The sequence below is a fragment of the Vipera berus genome, assembly GCF_964194415.1.
Source record: "Vipera berus genome assembly, chromosome: 2".
Classification (NCBI taxonomy): Eukaryota; Metazoa; Chordata; class Lepidosauria; order Squamata; family Viperidae; genus Vipera; species Vipera berus.
In genome coordinates this window covers 166,935,533-166,954,540 of record NC_138203.1, presented here as the reverse complement: position 1 = coordinate 166,954,540, position 19,008 = coordinate 166,935,533, and the positions used below count along the sequence as shown (strand labels likewise).

The 19,008-nt window shown below is 41.7% G+C and overlaps 1 protein-coding gene across 1 annotated transcript in view; it reads left to right on the top strand.

Annotated features, from left to right (window-relative positions):
* CACNA1G (calcium voltage-gated channel subunit alpha1 G) overlaps positions 1-19,008 on the top strand; it is a gene marked incomplete at its 5' end in the record, with an annotated part of 457,316 nt that overhangs the window by 376,370 nt on the left and 61,938 nt on the right. Inside the window, 4 exons of the mRNA XM_081320681.1 lie at positions 6,808-6,934; positions 16,163-16,288; positions 18,032-18,121; positions 18,299-18,512. Coding sequence (XP_081176807.1) covers positions 6,808-6,934; positions 16,163-16,288; positions 18,032-18,121; positions 18,299-18,512 — 557 coding nt within the window. The remainder of the gene's footprint in view (positions 1-6,807; positions 6,935-16,162; positions 16,289-18,031; positions 18,122-18,298; positions 18,513-19,008) is intronic.

The window sequence follows — 19,008 nt, the reverse complement described above, 5'->3', positions numbered from 1 at the left end:
ATGATGCTCCCTCCGTCATGTTTTACAGTGGGGATGTTTTGATGTTGGTGTGCTGTGCCTTTTTTTCTCCACACATAGTGTTGTGTGTTTTTCCCAAACAACTTAATTTTGGTTTCATCTGTCCACAGTATATTTTGCCAGTAGTGCTGTGGAACATCCAGGTGCTCTTTTGCAAATTTCAAACGTGCTGCTATATTTTTTTGGGACAGCAATGGCTTCCTCCATGGTGTCCTCCCATGTACTCCATTCTTGTTTAATGTTTTCCTTATTGTAGATGTGTCATCAAAAAATGTTATGAATGTTCTGCCGAAGTTTCTCTTTTTGTTTCAAATGATACCTATATTGAAAAAGGATGCCAACCTTGATGAATGGCAGAAGTGTATTAATAAATTTATCTGGGCAGGGGAAAAACCAAGAGTCAAATTTAAAATTTTGCAAGATGCTAGGGAAAGAGGGGGACTCAAGGCGCCTAATTTAAAATTGTATTATGATGCGGTGGTCTTGACATGGGTTAGTGATTGGCTTAATTTAACTAATAAAAGAATACTTCACCTTGAGGGTTGGGACTTGGTATATGGATGGCATGCATATTTGCTTTATGATAAAAAGGTGGACAGGGCTTTTAAATCTCATATTCTTAGAAGTGCCTTGCTGCGTGTCTGGAAAAAGTATTATTATAAGTTAAATTATAAAATACCGATTTGGGGAATTCCCGGACACGTGATAGAAGGCATATCTATGGGAGTGAGTTTGGATATGTTTTCCTATAAGGAATTACTTAGATTGGAAGGGAATAATTGGCAACTTAAATCATTAAGTTAGATGAGTTAAAACAAGAAAACATAAGTTACTCTTGGTTTCAATATACCCAATTGAAAGCTAGGTGGAAGCTGGATCAGAATGTTGGCATCACAACTACAGATGAAAACTTAGTAAAACAAATTAGAGATTTAAATTGTGCGCATATAAAGAGGATATATAATATTTCAATTGAATTGGATTCGGAAACGGAATTAGTTAAACATTGTATGATAAAGTGGGCACAAAATATCCAGGAACCAATTCCGTTGGATACTTGGGAGGTAATCTGGGTTAGAAATGTTAAATTTACTCAGGCTCAAAATTTAAGAGAAAATTTTTATAAAATGTTTTATAGATGGCATTTGGATCCCCAAAAGTTGTCTAACATGTATTCTAACCTACAGTCTAAATGCTGGAGATGTGGTAGTTTAGATGCCACCTATTTTCATATGTGGTGGACTTGTAGAAATATAAAAGCTTTTTGGATTAAAATTTGGTGGAACATTCAAAAGATTTTTAAGAGAAAGATAAAGTTCTCTCCACAATTGTTTTTATTGGGTATTGTTGTAGATTGTGATACTAAAGAAACCAGTCTGATGTTGAATTTGATAACAGCAGCACGGTTACTGGTGGGATAATACTGGAAGAAGGATAGTTTGCCTACTATAGAAGAATGGGTACTTAAAGTATCGAATCTTGCAGAAATGTCTAAGATTTCTGCTTATTTGAAGGATCATTCACAAGAAAGATATATTTCAGTTTGGAGAAGATGGATAGATTATATTCAGAATAAATATGGGACTAAAAAGTTCCACTTAGCTTATGAGTAGATTTTAGAGGGATATTGTTATTAATTTTAGTATTAGTATTGATTATATTTTTGTTTAAGTTATTATTATGTTTTTAATAATTTGAATGTATTTATGTTAAAGGGGAGTTAAAGCACATTATGAATTTGGTTAATTTTATAATAGATAATTTTAGTTAGAATATGATTATTATATCTATAACCCTGTATTTAGCTCTGGGAAGTGGGGGGAAGGGGGTGGTTTGGGGTGGGTGGGTTTTGGGGATATGTATTGTAAAAAATTTTTGTAAAACTCTTTAATAAAAAACAAAACAAAAATGTTAGCATGTGCCAGAGATTTCTGTAGGTCTTTAGCTGACATTCTAGGATTCTTCTTTACCTCATTAAGCATTATGTGCTGTGCTCTTGCAGTCATTTTTACAGGATGACCATGCCTAGGGAGAGTAGCAACAGTGCTAAACTTTCTCCATTTGTAAACAGTCTGTCTTACCGTGGACACATGAACATCAAGGCTTTTGGAGATACTTTTGTAACCCTTTCCAGCTTCATGCAAGTCAACAATTCTTGATCGTAGGTCTTCTGAGAGCTCTTTTCTGCGAGGCATGGTTCACATCAGACAGTGCTTCTTGAGACCAGTAAACCCAAAACAGGTGTGTGTTTTTAAAGGGCAGGACAGCTGTCAGCAACACATCCAATATCATCACACTGGTTGGAGTCAAGGTTGGCTCACTCCTGGTTCCAATTAGCTCTTGGAGAAGTCATTAGGCTAGGGGTTCACATACTTTTTCCACCCTGCACTGTGAATGTTTCCATCTTATGTTCAATTAAAACATGACAACAGCTAATGTTTGTGTAGTATTATTTTAAGCAGACTGTGTTTTTCTATTGTTGTGACTTACATGACGTTTAGAGTGCATTTTATGGCCAATTCATGCAAAACTCCACGTAATCCCAAAGGGTTCACATACTTTTTCTTGCAACTGTACATTAAACACAGATTTTTCATGTCCATCAACTACACTTAGTTGCCATTTGTTAGCTCAGGAAATAGAACAAACTTTAAATATGTACAAAGGAAGTGAAATGTTCCAAACTTTTCTTCACATTTTTATGGAAGCATTCAAGCCTGAAGTTTGTTTCAATTTATTCAAGTCATGCTAAACTGTATGTTGAAACTTCCCAGGAATTGAATAAGATGGGCCAATGATGTGATTAAGTATTCAGGTAGCTTCATACAACACTCTTGTACTCACAGGAGCTGAATGACCTTTCTGAAGCTAAGTATGTTTGATCTATTCTGAAGCTAAGTATGTCTGAACCATCCAGTGTTACTTCAGGGATATGGAATTCATTATTGCACAACTGGAAGCACATTCACAATAGATGGTTCTGGTGACTGGTAGAATTACTGTTAAAATATGCAGTCGGGTATATTAGTGCATAAAGAAGGAAGGATGAAATATCCTATTGCATATTTAATAATTGTAAGTATTCTTGGGGGGAAAATGACTGTTTCTGTTGCCCAAATATGTTCCTACAGATCTGTTTGACTCAGAAATCTTGAAATAGTAATTCCAAAGGACATTTATTTACCCAATGTTAAAGACTAATACAGCAAGTAATGGATCAGCCAAAAAAAATCAGAATTAACAAATGGCACCCAAAATATATATCTGATTTGATTAATGCTGCTATATATTTAGGTGAAATAATGTCACACCACAACTATATGATAATTAAAACATTTAAGGTCAATTAAATTAAGAAAGTCCTTCTAGTGAGAGCAGACAAAGTCTGTTTTCCTGGGAATGCAAATAATGACGAGAAAGGATGACAAAAAGTATTATATTAATTTCATTAATTAATTAATTAATTAATTAATTTTAATGAGAAATGAAATGTAGAAAAAATATGCATTATTAGAGCTTTAGAAAAGGAGCAAAATAAGCAATGGAAAGAGATTTCTTTTAATGGGTAGCAATGCTCAGAAATCCCAAATAGGAAATAGTATTGCTAGTGATAGTGGTTAGATTACAACCATTAATTCTGACTTTTGGCAGAAATAAACCTTTGTACACAGGAAAGAAGAGACTTGACTGTTGAATTATGCTCTGTAATATGAAGCTAAACAGTGTATTGTCCATGTTGTCAAACAGATTATTCTGTAATGAGAGAACTAGTAAAACTATGGTTGTGAAGGTTTGTTTATTCAGTTTTACTCATTATAAGAGAAGAGATGGGATTGTCCATGTTATAGGAAACTGAGCACTTCAAGGCTATCCAGACCGGAAACCCAAACCAATCAGTACTAATGCTACCTTTTTGTCATGGTTCCAACAGATGAAACTTTTCAAAGAACTTCGAGGTATTGTTTACCTTAAAGAATCTTTATTTGAGTAACATAGCATTGGCACTAACATAGTCAAAGCCAAAAACTGAGTTCCCCTCCCCTGAGCGCATAGTATCAAAGCACAATTCCCTCCTCCAATTAACAGTCATAAATCACATTCTCCAATTACTTTGAAATGCAGGCTTCCCCTCCAGTTCTACAGCCCACCAATTCTTATCACCTGTTATTTCAATAACCTTGGTTCTCGCACTAGGTTTGGTATTGTTATGTCTAGCTAAACTCTCATGCACATTCCTCCCCCCAGCATCATCTAACTCTAATTCTAAGAGTAAAACATAAGAAGAAAATGGTTGCATCTCCATCTTTTGTCAAAGCAAAAACATCCAATGTTAGCAGTGTTAACACTTTTTTATAAGGTTCTAGTAATAGAATCTTGCAAGTCTGAAAGTGCTTCCCCCATCTCCCCTGCCTTTACTTTCTGGGGAACTAGGGAGGGTCCCTTCTGATTCACTTTTTCTAGCCCCCTCCTTTCTTTGGACTCCGATTTTTCTTACCAGATCATTGTCTAAGCTGTAGCTCTTTCTTCTGTCTCCCAAGGTTATTCTCACATCCCATTACAGAGACACATCAAAAATAAAATAAATCTAAAGGACATTCTCCATTGTGTGAAATATATTAGGCTACTACCTGCAATTTTTGTCTTTTGATATAGAATTTTCCTCATAGTTTGACATTTTTTGTTGGCAGTAGCCTTAAGGGGAAAGAATATAAGTTGCATGTGCTGCTCTTAACAATCTCTAGATTCTATTGTTTTAAAATGCCTGTGAGCAAAATGTCTTTTTTTAGGTCAGCATCTGGCAAAATCTGTAAATTCAACTGTTCAGAAATGTCTACAGTGGCAAAGTTATTATATTACTCTGCAATCCAGTTACCGGTACTTTGGGTGTTTTGCCACTGTCCTATCTGCTGTTCAAAGTGGAGTTAAGGGGTTAGATAGACAGACTTATATCCTCCAATTTTAACTCACAACAGCCCTGTGGTGTAGCTTCAGCTGATTGCTGGCAGCTGACCATGTCACCTTGTGGGTTTTCATAGCTGAAGACCTTGTTTCTCTAGTCAAACACCTCAACTGCTACATTACATGAGCTGCTTTTCTTTAAAAAATGTCTCAAAGCTACAACCTGAAAAGTCAGGTGTTCTATAATATTCATTCCATTCAGGATAGCAAATATGTCATGGTTCTGACAGATGAAAATCTTCAAAAGAACTTCGAGGCATTGTTTACCTTAAAGCAGGGCTTTTCAACCTTTTCACCCATTTTACCACTTTTAGGATATGGCAACATGCGAGTACCACCAGTCGCCTAGGAAGGTGTCAAAACTTTGATGACCAAAAAAAAAAAAGGAAAAAAGTGATGAACTACAGGTAGTCCTCAACTTACAACAGTTTGCTTAGTGACTGTTCAAAGTTACAATGGCACTGAAAAAAGTGCCCCCAAGCCACAGCTGAGCAAGACACCTGCCTGCCCGCCCGGTGGCACTCTTCCTCCTGTCTGAGGTTTTCATTGTTGTGAGCATTTCTGTTGAGGATTGGCAGCAGGGGTAGGGTGAGGGTGTTTGGTTTTTATTCCCCCCATCTGCTGGGTGACACTGTGACCATCATACTGTAGATATGAATCAGTTGCCAAGCATCTGAATGTAAATCACAAGACCCTGGAGATGCTGCAACATTCCAGCTGATCGGCACTTCTTCTGGGCTCAGCAGAAGTGCCAGGATCAGCGCTGAGCTCCAGCTGGAGCCTGGCACTGATCCTGGTGCTTCTGCTGAGCCCTGACAGCCCTGCAGCTCCAGCCATCTCTCACTCAGGCTTGTGCAGTGCTGACACCAGTTCAGTTCATTCCCCTCCCCCACTACCACTTTTCTAGGATGGTCGCATACCACCTGTCAGGTGCCAATGTACCACAGGTGGTACCCGTACCACTGGTTGAAAAGCCCTGCCTTAAAGGGTCTTTTATTCAAGTAGCATAATATCGGCACTACATAATCAAAGCCAAAAAATGAATTCCCCTCCCCTGGGCACATAGTGTCAAAGCACAATTCCCTCCTCCAATTAACAGTCATAAATCACATTCCCCAATTAGCTTGAAGCATGGGCTTCCTCTCCAGCTCTCCAGCCTGCCAATTCTTTATCAGCTCTGGGCTCATTAACCTTGATTCTCACACTAGGTTTATTGGTCTTATGTCTAGCTGGATTCTCATTCACATCCCCCCCTCCCAGCTTCATCTAACTCTAAAAGCGAAAGGGAAAAGATGGCTACATTTCCATCTGTTGTCAATGCAAAAACATCCGATGTTAGCAGCATTGACAAAATACTTTCATATAAGTATTTTTCAAACTTGACCACCTTAAGATGCATGGACCAACTCCTAGAGTCCCCAGCCAGCAAGACACTTTTTGGTACAGATTCCTACAGGAATTATTGTAATTCAATAAAACAAACTTTTTGTGACATGGAGGAAAAGTTTAAAAAAATGCAGACATTAAGAAGAATCACAGCCTTTCTAAGCCATTGTAAAGTGAAAATGCCATGCATCACATTTAGCCTGCTGGTGTGATTGTCATTGTTGGATAAATGCATTGCCTAAAATATAGAGAGGTTTCGTCTCTTGGGTCTCACTGAAGTCTATTGAACAGAATAGGTGTCAGCCAATGGAGCTCTCTCATTGGCACTTTGGCAGTTCCATGCTTCCTCTTCTGTGGATCGATTAGTCCTTTGTGAAGAGTTGGAAGGCTCTCTTCCAAGTGGTTTGCTAGTCTCATGATTAATAAGCCATTTTTGCCTTTCAGGGTCATCAGTCGAGCGCAAGGACTGAAGCTGGTTGTGGAAACCCTGATGTCCTCCCTGAAACCCATTGGAAACATTGTTGTGATTTGCTGTGCTTTTTTCATCATTTTTGGCATCTTGGGAGTCCAGGTAGGTTTTGGATAGAGTTCCCTGAGAACTTTACTGATTCAGAGCAGAGGGTTTGAGAATTTCATACACACCAATCTTTTCTAATATTGAGTCTCTCATGAGAGGCAGATCCTACAAGTGCTGACGCAACTAAGAAAGAAGAAAATAAGTCCATACTTCAGTGTTCTAGTGCTGCTTCATACAGAATCCTTTTTTAGAGATCAGTATAAAACCTTGGATCACAACAGTGGACACATAATGCAGGGAAAGCAGAGTGGTGCTTGTGACATTCATATATGAAGTCTGTAGAACCCCTAAATTCAACCAAGTTTAGAATGGGCAACATTTCAAGAGATCTCCAAATCTCAGGAGGTTTCTGTGTCCTCATGAATTCTTGAAAGATTTCAGAAAAGCAGGTGAAAGATTTCAGCATGCTCATGAGTTTAAATTCTTTGAGTTGAGATAATCAAAATCTTAAAAGATTTTGCAAAATCATAAGATTTTGGCCGTGTGCATGCCTGTGGTGAGAGTGACTTTTGTTACCCTGCATGATCATGCAATGATTCTCATTGATGCCAATTTCTTCCCTTCCCTTCCCTTCCCTTCCCTTCCCTTCCCTTCCCTTCCCTTCCCTTCTTCTTCATCAATTTCTTCTCTTTATTTACATACATACATACATACATACATACATACATACATACATACGTGCACAATTCTAGAGGGCATGGGAATCCTCATTGGTTTCAGCTAGATTTGACATACTAGATTAACAGCATGAAGAAAGATATTGTGCAGGAATCTCATTTTTTTCTATCTACTTTTTTGAAAGTTAAGTTCAGGGCTCTCCTTTTAGATAAGTACATGATCTCTATAGAAAAAACATGATAGCATTATTAAATATTATAATATGAATGAGCATTCTTTGTAAGCCAATCAAAACTTGGAATGAAAACAACTAAAATTTAAACTCATTCCACATTTTTTTTATAATGCCAGTGGTTTGTTTTTTAAGTGAGTGCAAGATTTGTAGTAATTTAATAATGTTGCCAATCTGTTCTCTTCATATATTATTTATGGAGAAATGTATTGATACATAATCTGTTTCATCCTTTCAACTAAACCAGAGCTCATGTTCAGCATTTGTAAGCCTTTTATTTATCCATATTTAGTTCCATTTCTTCCTTCCAAAGTCCTGCTGTGCTGCCTCATGGTAGGGATGGCAGCTCCTGGGAGGGATGAGTAAAGACTGCAGGGCATATACACTAAGGGTGTTTGATTTTTTGTATTCCACCTTTATTATTTTTATAAATAACTCAAGGTGGCAAACATATCCAACCTACTTTCCACCTCTTATGTTCCACACAACAACAACCCTGTGAGGTGAATAGAACTCAGACAGAGTGGTTGGCTTAAAGTCACCCAACTATCTTTCATATATGTACTCTCCATAGCATCACTCAAGATACCAAGATCACACCAGCTGACCAGTTAAAGCAGGGGTCTTCGAACTTGGCCCTTTTATGACTTGTGGACTTCAACTTCCAGAATTTCTCAGCCAGGCATGCTGGCTGAGGAATTCTGGAAGTTGAAGTCCACAAGTCATAAAAGGGCCAAGTTTGAAGACCCCTGAGTTAAAGCTTGCCTATGTAGGGAAGCAGCAATATGAGAAGATGTTGAATGATCACTTCAACAACAGTGGCAAAGGTATTATTTCAAACAGTGCAGGAAAAGGTAAAACAGTCCTTTGTTTTACCAAGAAAACAACATAGATAGATCATACAAAATGATTGACGATATAGTGCCAGATGATCCACCCCTCAGGTCAGATGACACTCAACATGTTACTTAGGAAGCCCTGAGGATCCTTTGAAGCACTAATGGTGTTTATAACACAGCCAGATTAAAGCCTTCTGAACATTTAATTGCTGGTGTAATGCAAGAAAAAAATACAAGCTGCAAAGAGAGAATTACAATGGAAATACAGAATATAAGAAGCATGAACATGGGATAACTCAGCATAGTAAAAGACAAAATGTTCTACACATTGACATTATAGGCAATAGCAGATTGATGTGTGCTGGCATTGAACATTTCAATCACAAGATCAAACCAATGACAACATACAACAACCAACCTTAAAATTGATAATAACATGGGGATTTGATTAAGTGCCTTCAAATTGGTGTCAACTGTTAGTGATCTCATAGATTTTCTACAGAAGAATTGGTCCCTAACCTGGTCCTTTAAGTCTTCTAGTGGTTTCTTGGTGTTATACTATGAAAGCAAGAATTTGACTTTGAAAAAGCAACATAGAAAGAATATTATTGTTTTTGAGTGCTGATGTTGGGGAGGACTTTGGAGATAACAAAGAAATGGTTGAACAAGTCAATCTAGCGCTCTCAAACAAGGGGCAATGATCAGGTTCAAATTATCATATTTGGACACATTATGTAAAAACTCAAATCCCTTGAGAATTTCACAGTGCTGAGAAAGGTGGAAGAATGATCATCAGCAAAGAGGAGGAAGTCTATTATAGTGGCAATGGGGTGTACCATTGTTGTTGTTAGTTGCGACGTTGAGTCCGACCCATCACAACCCCATGGACAATGTTCCTCCAGGCCTTCCTGTCTTCTACCATCTTCTGAAGTCCATTTAAGCTCACACCTACTGCTTCAGTGACTCCATCCAGTCACCTCATTCTCTGTCGTCCCCTTCTTCTCTTGCCCTCAATCTTTCCCAGCATTAGGCTCTTCTCCAGTGAGTCCTTCCTTCTCATTAGGTGGCCAAAGTATTTGAATTTCAACTTCAGGATCTGGCCTTCCAAAGAAAACCCAAAAGGTCAGGATGGGGACAGATTATTCTGGAGAAGGTCTGATATGATCTTGAAGTGTTGACACAGTCTTGATAGCATATAGTCAATCTATCAATCAGTCCCATTCCCAAACACAAGAATTGTCTATTGGACATTCCATTCCTTGCTTGGAACTCTTTCCAAATATGCTGATTCCTGGGTTCTGTCTTAGCTTCCATTGCTGTAGACTAAACAACAGCAAATTAATGTCATAGGCCAGTGATGGTGAACCTTTTACAGAGCGAGTGTCCAAACTGCAACTCAAAACCCACTTATGTATCATCGGGTGCTGGGTGGGCGTGGCCCTTTGGGTGGGTGTGGCCCTTTGGGTGGGCGTGGCCCATTGGGTGGGCTTGGCTGCAGTGGTAATGGCAGACTGGGTGGGACTAAAAAGTTCAATCAATCAATTCCAACTTTGTGAGAACTTTTTTTTTCTCCCCAAAAAATTTGAAATTGATTGATTGATTGAACCTTTTATATTCTTGCACACGGCGGCAGAGGCCTAAAGCGAAAAGGTTTTATAAAACCCAGCTGAAGGCCTATGACTGGGGCGATGGTGTGTGTGCCCACAGAGAGGGCTCTGCGTGCCACCTTTGGCACCCATGCCATAGGTTCGCCACCATGGTCATAGACACTATGATAAGAATCTGGTTAGTTTGGTTTGGTTTGAAAAAGTTCAGTCAAGAAAGCAGAATTACTGCCCAACTATGATTAAGCTAAGGGAACTCACCCACTGTTGGTGCTTTCTATGCTGCTACCACCCCGTTAGTTCTCCTAGGTAAAAAAAATAAAATGCCACCTTATGTGAGATCTGTCAGAGTATGCTGATCCCTATTATTTAGACTGCTCACAGGTTTGACATTTATTCTTGAGTTCAGATAAAGAGGTAATATTTTGAAAGCTGGTGGGAATATTGCTTTGCCACAGGGAAACAAGGCATGACCATGCTAGGACCTGCTGTCACTCAACAAAAAAGTGAAGGCATCTCAGTTTAAGCTGAAACAGGCCACTCTGTTCCATCTATCATAATAGCTGTCATGCTCTGCCACTTTATGTTTGCCACTGAGTATGTGACAAAATTAATCCTCCATGATTTTTATAGTTTACTCCTAGTTAATAATCACATCTGACATTGTTGAAGTCAAGACTTAAGGGTTGTTTGGCTTGATTCAATACAAAGTGATGTCAGTGATTTATCTGCTAATCTGTATGACGTCTCTGCTCAAGTACGAGAAGCAGCACCTTTCAAAACTCTCACTTCTCTGTCACTTTTTCAGATGTGCACTCTTGTATCTTATTTAACCTAGCAGCTAGTACATCATGTTTATCAAAAGTAAGATCAATCTCCAATTTAAAAAAAGGAAGCCACTCTCTTTATACATAGCTGTGGTTCAGATAGCTTGCCTTGCTTAGCTTCTGTCCTGGTAGCAGTCAGAACAACAGCTATGCAAGTCACAGCTTTGTCAGTAATATAGTTGAGGTTTTAGTCTCTCCTTTTGAAAATGGTGCATCAGTTCTTCCCCTCGCTGCAGTTTTGGGAGAAAAAAAGAATTTTATCTTCCATTTTCCTGAACAGGTTTTGATAGCTGAACTCACAAATTTAATATCTACTTTGATCTCCTTGCAGTTCTTGGTAAATTAATGTCTACATCTTGTGGCTGTAGTGTCTTAAGGCTTTAATTAAATGCTTTATAATACACCATAAATTTAAGGAGAGGCAAAATGTAAATATGTTCACTTCAAGAAAAAAAATAAATTCCAGAATTTTCTGACAATTGTTGAAATGAAGTCTCCCTAAAAGGTTTGGTGGAATGATCTTGAATATATCATTTATCTGTTATATTCATTTACTATAGTTTCTATGCCACTCAGTTCCCACTATTTCTGAGCAGTCTACATTAAGCAACAAACAGGATTAATAACATTATAAAAGCTTTCTCTAACTGTGCCACCTAAGGTTGATAGATAAATCTCCATCATCCCTAATGATTTCCTGAAGAGGCCTGTCTTTGCATCTTGTTGGATGTCCAACAGAGTGGGGATCGGCCTGTCATGGACCGATCATCATCTCCTGCGGCTGGCCTTCTGCTTTGCCACCCCCCATCGCCGGGCTGCGGAACCGACCAGGTGGTTCCACCCCAGGTGCCTAATAGACCCTGAACAGTTCCAGGTGGCGCTTGGGTCTGTGCCTGCCGCCTTCGCTCACAGCCCGGTCGATGCCTTGGTGGAGGCCTGGGAAAGGGCAGCCACAGAGACACTCAACCGCGTTGTGCCCATGCGGCCCCTGACCTGGCCCAGATCCCGGTGGGCTCCATGGTTTTCCATGGAGCTCCGGGAGATGAAGCATCGGAGATGGGGCCTAGAGAGCTGTTGGAGGTCCAGCCGGTCTGAATCTGACCAATTGCGGCTAAGAACCTCTACGAGGTCTTATCTCGCGACGATGGAGGCAGCGAAGTCTAACTACTTCGCTGCCCTCATCACGTCCGCAGATAATCGCCCGGTCGCCCTGTTTAGGGTGACTCACTTCCTCCTTAATCAGGAGGTGAGGGAGAAGCCCTTGCAGGGTTGTGCCAAGGAGTTTAGTCAGCATCTGGTGGACAAAATCGTTCAGATTCGGGCCAGTATGGACTCCGACTGGGCAGAGTCTGACGGGGGGGGAGACAAGCGGTCTTGGGAATGTTATCTGGGAAGAATTTGACCCTGTGACTCCGGAAGAGGTGGACAGGATCATGAGGAGGCTGAGTTCCACCATGTGTTTATTGGACCCATGCCCCTCCTGGATGGTGTATGCAGCTCGGGTGGGGACATGAGCCTGGCTCCAGGCAGTAATAACTGCTTTGTTGAGAGAGGGTAGCTTCCCTGCCACCTTGAAGGAGGCGGTGGTGAGGCCCCTCCTCAAGAAGCCTGCCTTGGACCCGGCTATTTTGAACAACTATCGTCCGGTCTCCAACCTTCGCTTCCTTGCGAAGGTTGTTGAGAGCATGGTGGCGCATCAGCTCCCTTTGTTCCTGGAGGAAGCTGATTATCTGGACCTGTACCAATTGGGTTTTAGGCCCGGGTACAGCACGGAGATGGCATTGGTCACACTGGTGAATTATCTCTGGCGGGCTCAGGACAGGGGTTTTTCCTCTGTCCTAGTCCTATTAGACCTCTCAGCGGCTTTTGATACCATCGACCATGGTATCTTACTGCAGTGCCTCAGGGGGTTGGGAGTGGGTGGCACTGTTTTACAGTAGTTTTCCTCCTACTTCCTGGGACATTCGCAGTCAGTATTGGCAGGAGGGCAGAGGTCAGCCTCGAGGCCTCTCGTTTGTGGAGTTCCTCAGGGGTCGGTCCTCTCGCCCCTCCTGTTCAATATCTATATGAAGCCGCTGGGTGAGATCATCCGTGGTTTTGGGGTGAGGTATCATCAGTATGCTGATGATACCCAGCTTTTCATCTCCACCCCAAACCAACCCAGTGATGCCCTCGACGTGATGTCCCACTGCCTGGAGGAGGTTTGGGTCTGGATGGGGAGGAACAGGCTTCGACTTAATCCCGACAAGACCGAGTGGTTGTACATACCAGCATCTTGGGCAATCCAGCCTATTCCATCTTTAACTATGGGGGGTGAGGTGTTACCCCTTGTAGATAGGGCCTGCAACTTGGGCATCCTCCTTGACTCACAGCTAAGTTTGGAAGATCACATAGGAGCTGTGGCCAGGGGGGCTTTTGCCCAGGTTCGCCTGGTGCACCAGTTGCGCCCCTATCTGGACCGAGATGCCCTACATACAATCACTCATGCACTCGTGACCTCTTGAATAGACTACTGCAACGCTCTCTACATGGGGCTGCCCTTGAGGACCATTCGGAGGCTTCAGCTGGTGCAGAATGCGGCCGCACAAGTTGTGATGGGGGTCTCCCGATAACACCTCTTCTCCGCGAGCTGCATTGGCTTCCAGTTGCCCTCCGGGTGAGATTCAAGGTGCTGGTGATGACCTATAAAGCCCTAAATGGCATGGGTCTGGATTATTTACGGGAGCACCTGCTGCTGGCGTCAACAAACCATCGCCCCGTGCGCTCCCACAGAGAGGGTCTCCTCAGGGTGCCGTCGGTCAGGGAGTGCTGGCTGGCGGCCCCCAGGGGGAGAGCATTCTCTGTGGGCACGCCTGCCCTCTGGAATCTGCTACCTGTGGAGCTCCGGATGGCTCCCGACTTTTGCTCTTTTTGCCGTGACCTGAAAACCTGGTTATTCGAGCTTGCCAGCCTCGACTGAGGGATTGGGGTTTTAAATTTTCATAATTTAATTTATTTTGTTTGGGGCTAAATTTAATTTAATTAATTTTAACTTTTGTATGTTATATTTTAATTGCCCTGTACACCGCCCTGAGTCCCTCGGGAGAAGAGCGGTATATAAATCAAATAAATAAATAAATAAATAAATCAGTGGTCCCCAACCTATGGGCCTTGGCCCACTACCAGGCCGTGGCCTCTTGGCTGGTGGGCCGTGGAAATGGCTGGCTGGTGTGCATGCATGTGCACTCTCCCCCCACTCGAGCTAGTGCTCGCAGCCCTGTTTGCGCATGCGTAAATGGTGTTGCTAGTGCTGGGCGGGTGTGCAACAGCCTGTTTGCTCATGGGTGAATGGGGCCGCTAGTGTCGCACCAGTGCCCATGGGTCCATTTGTGTGTGCGCGCACACCAATTTGGAAGCTGCTCTCCTTCCTTCCGGGCCACAAGCACTAGTCTAAATGATTACCTTTTCTAGCACTTTCATATAGATACTAAACTGTAGGAGAGAATGATCTGAGCCCTCTTGGGAACCCACAGTGGAGTAGCTAAGGGTGCAACCTGTCCCCCTACCATCACTAACTAAAACTAAAACTCAAGAAAAAGGGAGACCACTTCAACCCAGTTTCTCCCACTCCCAGCCTCTCAGTTGGTCCAGAAGGATAGCATATTTAATGGCAATGGAAATGCTACGAAGAGATTCAGAAAAAGTCTAGCCACATTCCCCATTCCAGTCCTGCTGAAGATTATCCAACAGGGTGAACACTCTGATTTCCATCCCAGAGTCAGGCATGAATCCTGATTTTAACAAAGGTCTAAATAATCTATAGCTTTATACTGTCCACCTTTCAAAATCTTCCCTATAGTGTACTATCTAAAAATATAAATTTGGAGCCAGGGAATAGTTGTATAAATTAGCTGGGTCAGAGGATAGTTTCTTAAGGAGGCACACAATTGCCTCTCTCAAGGTGGTTAGATCAATGCTTCTCCCTCAAGTATGTATACACCACCATCTATTCTAATCCTCCTCTCTTATTAGTTCCCTGGCGGCCTTCACAGCTAGACTAATAAGGCCATTGACATGCAGTTTCTACCATTCTTACAGACCAAAAAAGAGATAATAGGTTTTTTAGCTGCTACTGATCATGAAAGGTATATTTTAGCACCTGTTTTTAAGACAATACCAATTTGCTAAGAAGTAAGGGCAGGAGACTGCTAGTGCCCTCATGTCCTGCTTGGCAGCTCCCAGGGTAGTTAATTTCTGGAAAAATGTAATCATTAAAAAGGAGGAGGGGTGTCCAAGTCTTACCCACTGCCTCTAGTCAACTATGGATTGTCCTTATGCTTATTTGTGTTAAAGTATCCATTAAGGCTGAAGTGCAAAATTCACTTGGAACATAAATTAGCACATAGGGTAATTTCCAGGCAAGATACTTGTAATAAGTAAGATGAAGGTATATGTATCCTAGCATTGCCATTGCACTCAGATGGTTTTTAAACAGAATGCCAAAGCTCTATTGACAAAGGGATAATATTATTGAAAAACGTTACAGAATACCAAAATCTGCATTGATTGGAGTCTTCAGTTAATGCCTGATTTTCAAATACATTTGTCATATTTCAATCTGAAAACACCACCCCCTTCCCTTTTACAAGAGCATTGTACAGCTTGTTTTGTATAGCCACGTGGACTTTACAAGAGTTAAGATTCTATCATTTTTAAGGGGATTCCAAGCTAGGAAAGGTTCAGCCATGATCAACTTATTGACAAATTTGCTTCTTTCATTTATTGTGAGTATTTTAATGCTACCTTTTAGTGAAATAGGATGGGCTCACACTAAATCATTACTATGTTTTTGAAAACCAGCAAAGTATAAAATGTATAGTGCCGTAATTATACAGCAAAATGTGTATAAATCAAGAAAAGCAGCACTTAAAAACAGCAATGCTACAATATTCCTTCCATAAAATTGGATGGCTAAAAGCTTTGGGGCCAGTGCCAAAAGCTCAAGTGAGATGCAGATGGCCCTCTCTGTAGGAAGAGCTTAAAATCAGACATTTGCAAATGGTACATTGTGGAAGCCTACAAAAAAAACCCTCAGTGACTGAGTATACTCTCATTTTTCACAGCTGTTCAAGGGGAAGTTTTTTGTCTGCCAAGGGGAAGACACAAGGAACATTACCAACAAGTCAGACTGTGCAGAAGCCAACTATAAATGGATCCGGCACAAGTATAATTTTGATAATCTTGGCCAGGTACTGATGGAACGGTAATCTGCTGCAGTGCTCCCTTATTTGCTTTCATTCAAAGCAGATGTGAAATAGCTTTGTATATATTGCAGCCACCATAGCAAATCATCTACAGCACTTCCTAGTCATAGTGTCTACATTTAAAGATCCTCAATTAGTATACATTCACATCACAATTAAGACCCAGTGGCGTAGCGTGGGTTGTCAGCACCCGGGGCAATTTGCGCCCCCTAACCCGGTGACGTCATGGCACCGCCGAAAAGACGCGCCCCGCAGCGGCGTAGACTTTCCAAGAAGAGTCGCGCGCATGCGGGATGCTTCCGGGTCCCTCTTGAGGGCGGCTAGGCGGGGCTCCGACCTGCAAGAGCCACTGCATTCAAGCTCGCACGTGAGCCCCGCTAAATAAAGCCACGCATGCGTACGAAGCTAGGCCAGCCGGCCGGCGGGTCCGTCTTCGCTCGGCCAAGCCTGCCGGGGAGCCTGCGGGGCGCTTGCGGTTGGCCTGAGCCTGGGCGGAGAGTTGGGCGCTTCTATTTATTTTATTCAGTTTATGTGGCCGCCCATCTCACCTGCCGGACTCGTTTCGCTTTGCAAGAAAGAGCAGCTCGAGAGCGGAGCCAAGCCGACTCTGTGCAGCCCTTGGGGCTCCCTGAGCAGCTCAGTGCGAGCGCGCCCCCCCAGATGTTGCGCCCGGTGCGGCCGGCCCCCCCTGCACCCCCCACGCTACGCCACTGTTAAGACCAGCACATGCTTTTTCCTTGGACATTTAATGACTGTACAATAGTGTAATCAAACTCATATCTAGCATGAAGAAAAGTTTGTCTCAGGAGACTGAAACCATGAACACGCGCATCTACTCTCTCATGCATGTCTTGACTATTGCAATGCGCTCTACATGGGGCTGCTCTTGAAACATCCAGAAGCCCCAACTGGTTCAAAATGCAGTGACCCACATGGTTTTGTGCAGACTCAGGTATACATGTGTGCCACCATTCCTGTGGCAGCTGGATTGGCTGATGATTTGCTTCCAGGTACAATTCAAGAAGTTGGTTGTCACCTGTAAAGCCCTTCATGGCTTGGGACCCGTTTATCTAACCAGGGCCATTTCTCCCGGTTACCTCCACCCAACCCATTAGAGTGGGGAGGCAGGGAATATTGCAGGTCCTGTCTCCTAAGGAGATACACCTGGCAGGATCCAGAAGAAAGGTGTTCTCCGTGGTAGCTCCTTCCCTTTGGAATATCATCCCCACAGAGATTAGACTGGCCCCTCACTCTGACCTACTTCCACAAGGCCCTGAGGTATTGGTTTTGCCAACGGGCCTGGGGAACCCAGAGTGAGATGGAACCCATCAAGTGGCTTGTTTGATTGTATGTTGTCACTAGGAGGATGGGGAGTTATTGTTTTTTATTCTTTTATATTGGGTTTTTATTCTTTGTAAGCTGCCCAGAGTCACTGAGAGTGACTGGGTGGCCATAAATAAATTTACTATTATCCCAGGAAATCATATTTGAGCACGATGATAAGGGCTAAGTAAAAAATGTATGAAGGTTAGAGTTAAGGCTGTTCCTGTTTGTTGGAATAACTCTCCTTGTGAGATCAATACTTGATACCTTTTTTCCTAGTAAGAAGCTTTGGCTTATTATTATCAACTAGATTGAATAACAAAAAAGTCCAAATTCAAATACGAGTCAAGAGGCAGGTAGAATACGATATGTATTATATTGTTTTTCCTCCTTTTGTTTTTCTAGGCTTTAATGTCTTTGTTTGTTCTGGCGTCTAAAGACGGGTGGGTGGACATCATGTACGATGGATTGGATGCTGTAGGAGTAGATCAACAGGTGGGTGTTTTGGTATCACACTGCCAGAAGCCCAGGAAAGAGGCATGCTTGTTTTGGAGATTACTCTTTTAAAAAAAAATATGTGAAATACAAATATTTGGAGTTCCTAAATTTATCATTGACATTGTTAAATTCTAAACCTGATAGGGCGTAATGACTTCTCCCTTTATTTTATAGCCAGTCATGAACTATAACCCTTGGATGCTCCTCTACTTTATCTCCTTCCTGCTGATTGTTGCCTTCTTTGTGCTCAACATGTTTGTGGGGGTCGTGGTGGAGAATTTCCATAAATGTCGTCAGCATCAGGAAGAAGAAGAAGCCAAGAGAAGAGAAGAGAAGAGGCTCAAACGCCTGGAGAAAAAGAGAAGGAGTAAGGAGAAACAGATGGCTGGTCGGTAGTCCTTCCTCATCTTTCTGAGCCCTGCTTGACCTTTGACAGTTTCCCCTATTCCCTACCTAGCATTTGAAAGCTAGATTTTCCCTCACAAGCATGTCCAGCTACAAAATTTGCATGAAGAATATAGCTCTGGTACAGGCTAAGCAAAAACCCATTAGAAATCCATCAATGGCTGCATGATTTGCAATTATTTTATATGCTAGGTAGTTTAAAACGCACTACAGTAATTTAAATATAATTTTTTTCCATTGCATAAGCATAGCTTTACCCAAATAGTGTTGAATGCAAAGACTGACGGTTCCAGAATGGGCCAATTACCTTAGGCACATTTTGCACTGTTGCTGATAGTTAGTTTCACTATTTGGTTTATTACAAGCCTTGTAATGTCAAAATGAAATCACTTTTGCTAATTGTGAGGCTAATTTCCATATGGACTGACAAAATATAAAATTTCAAGGATATAATAATAAAGCCATTTTGTATTAGAATT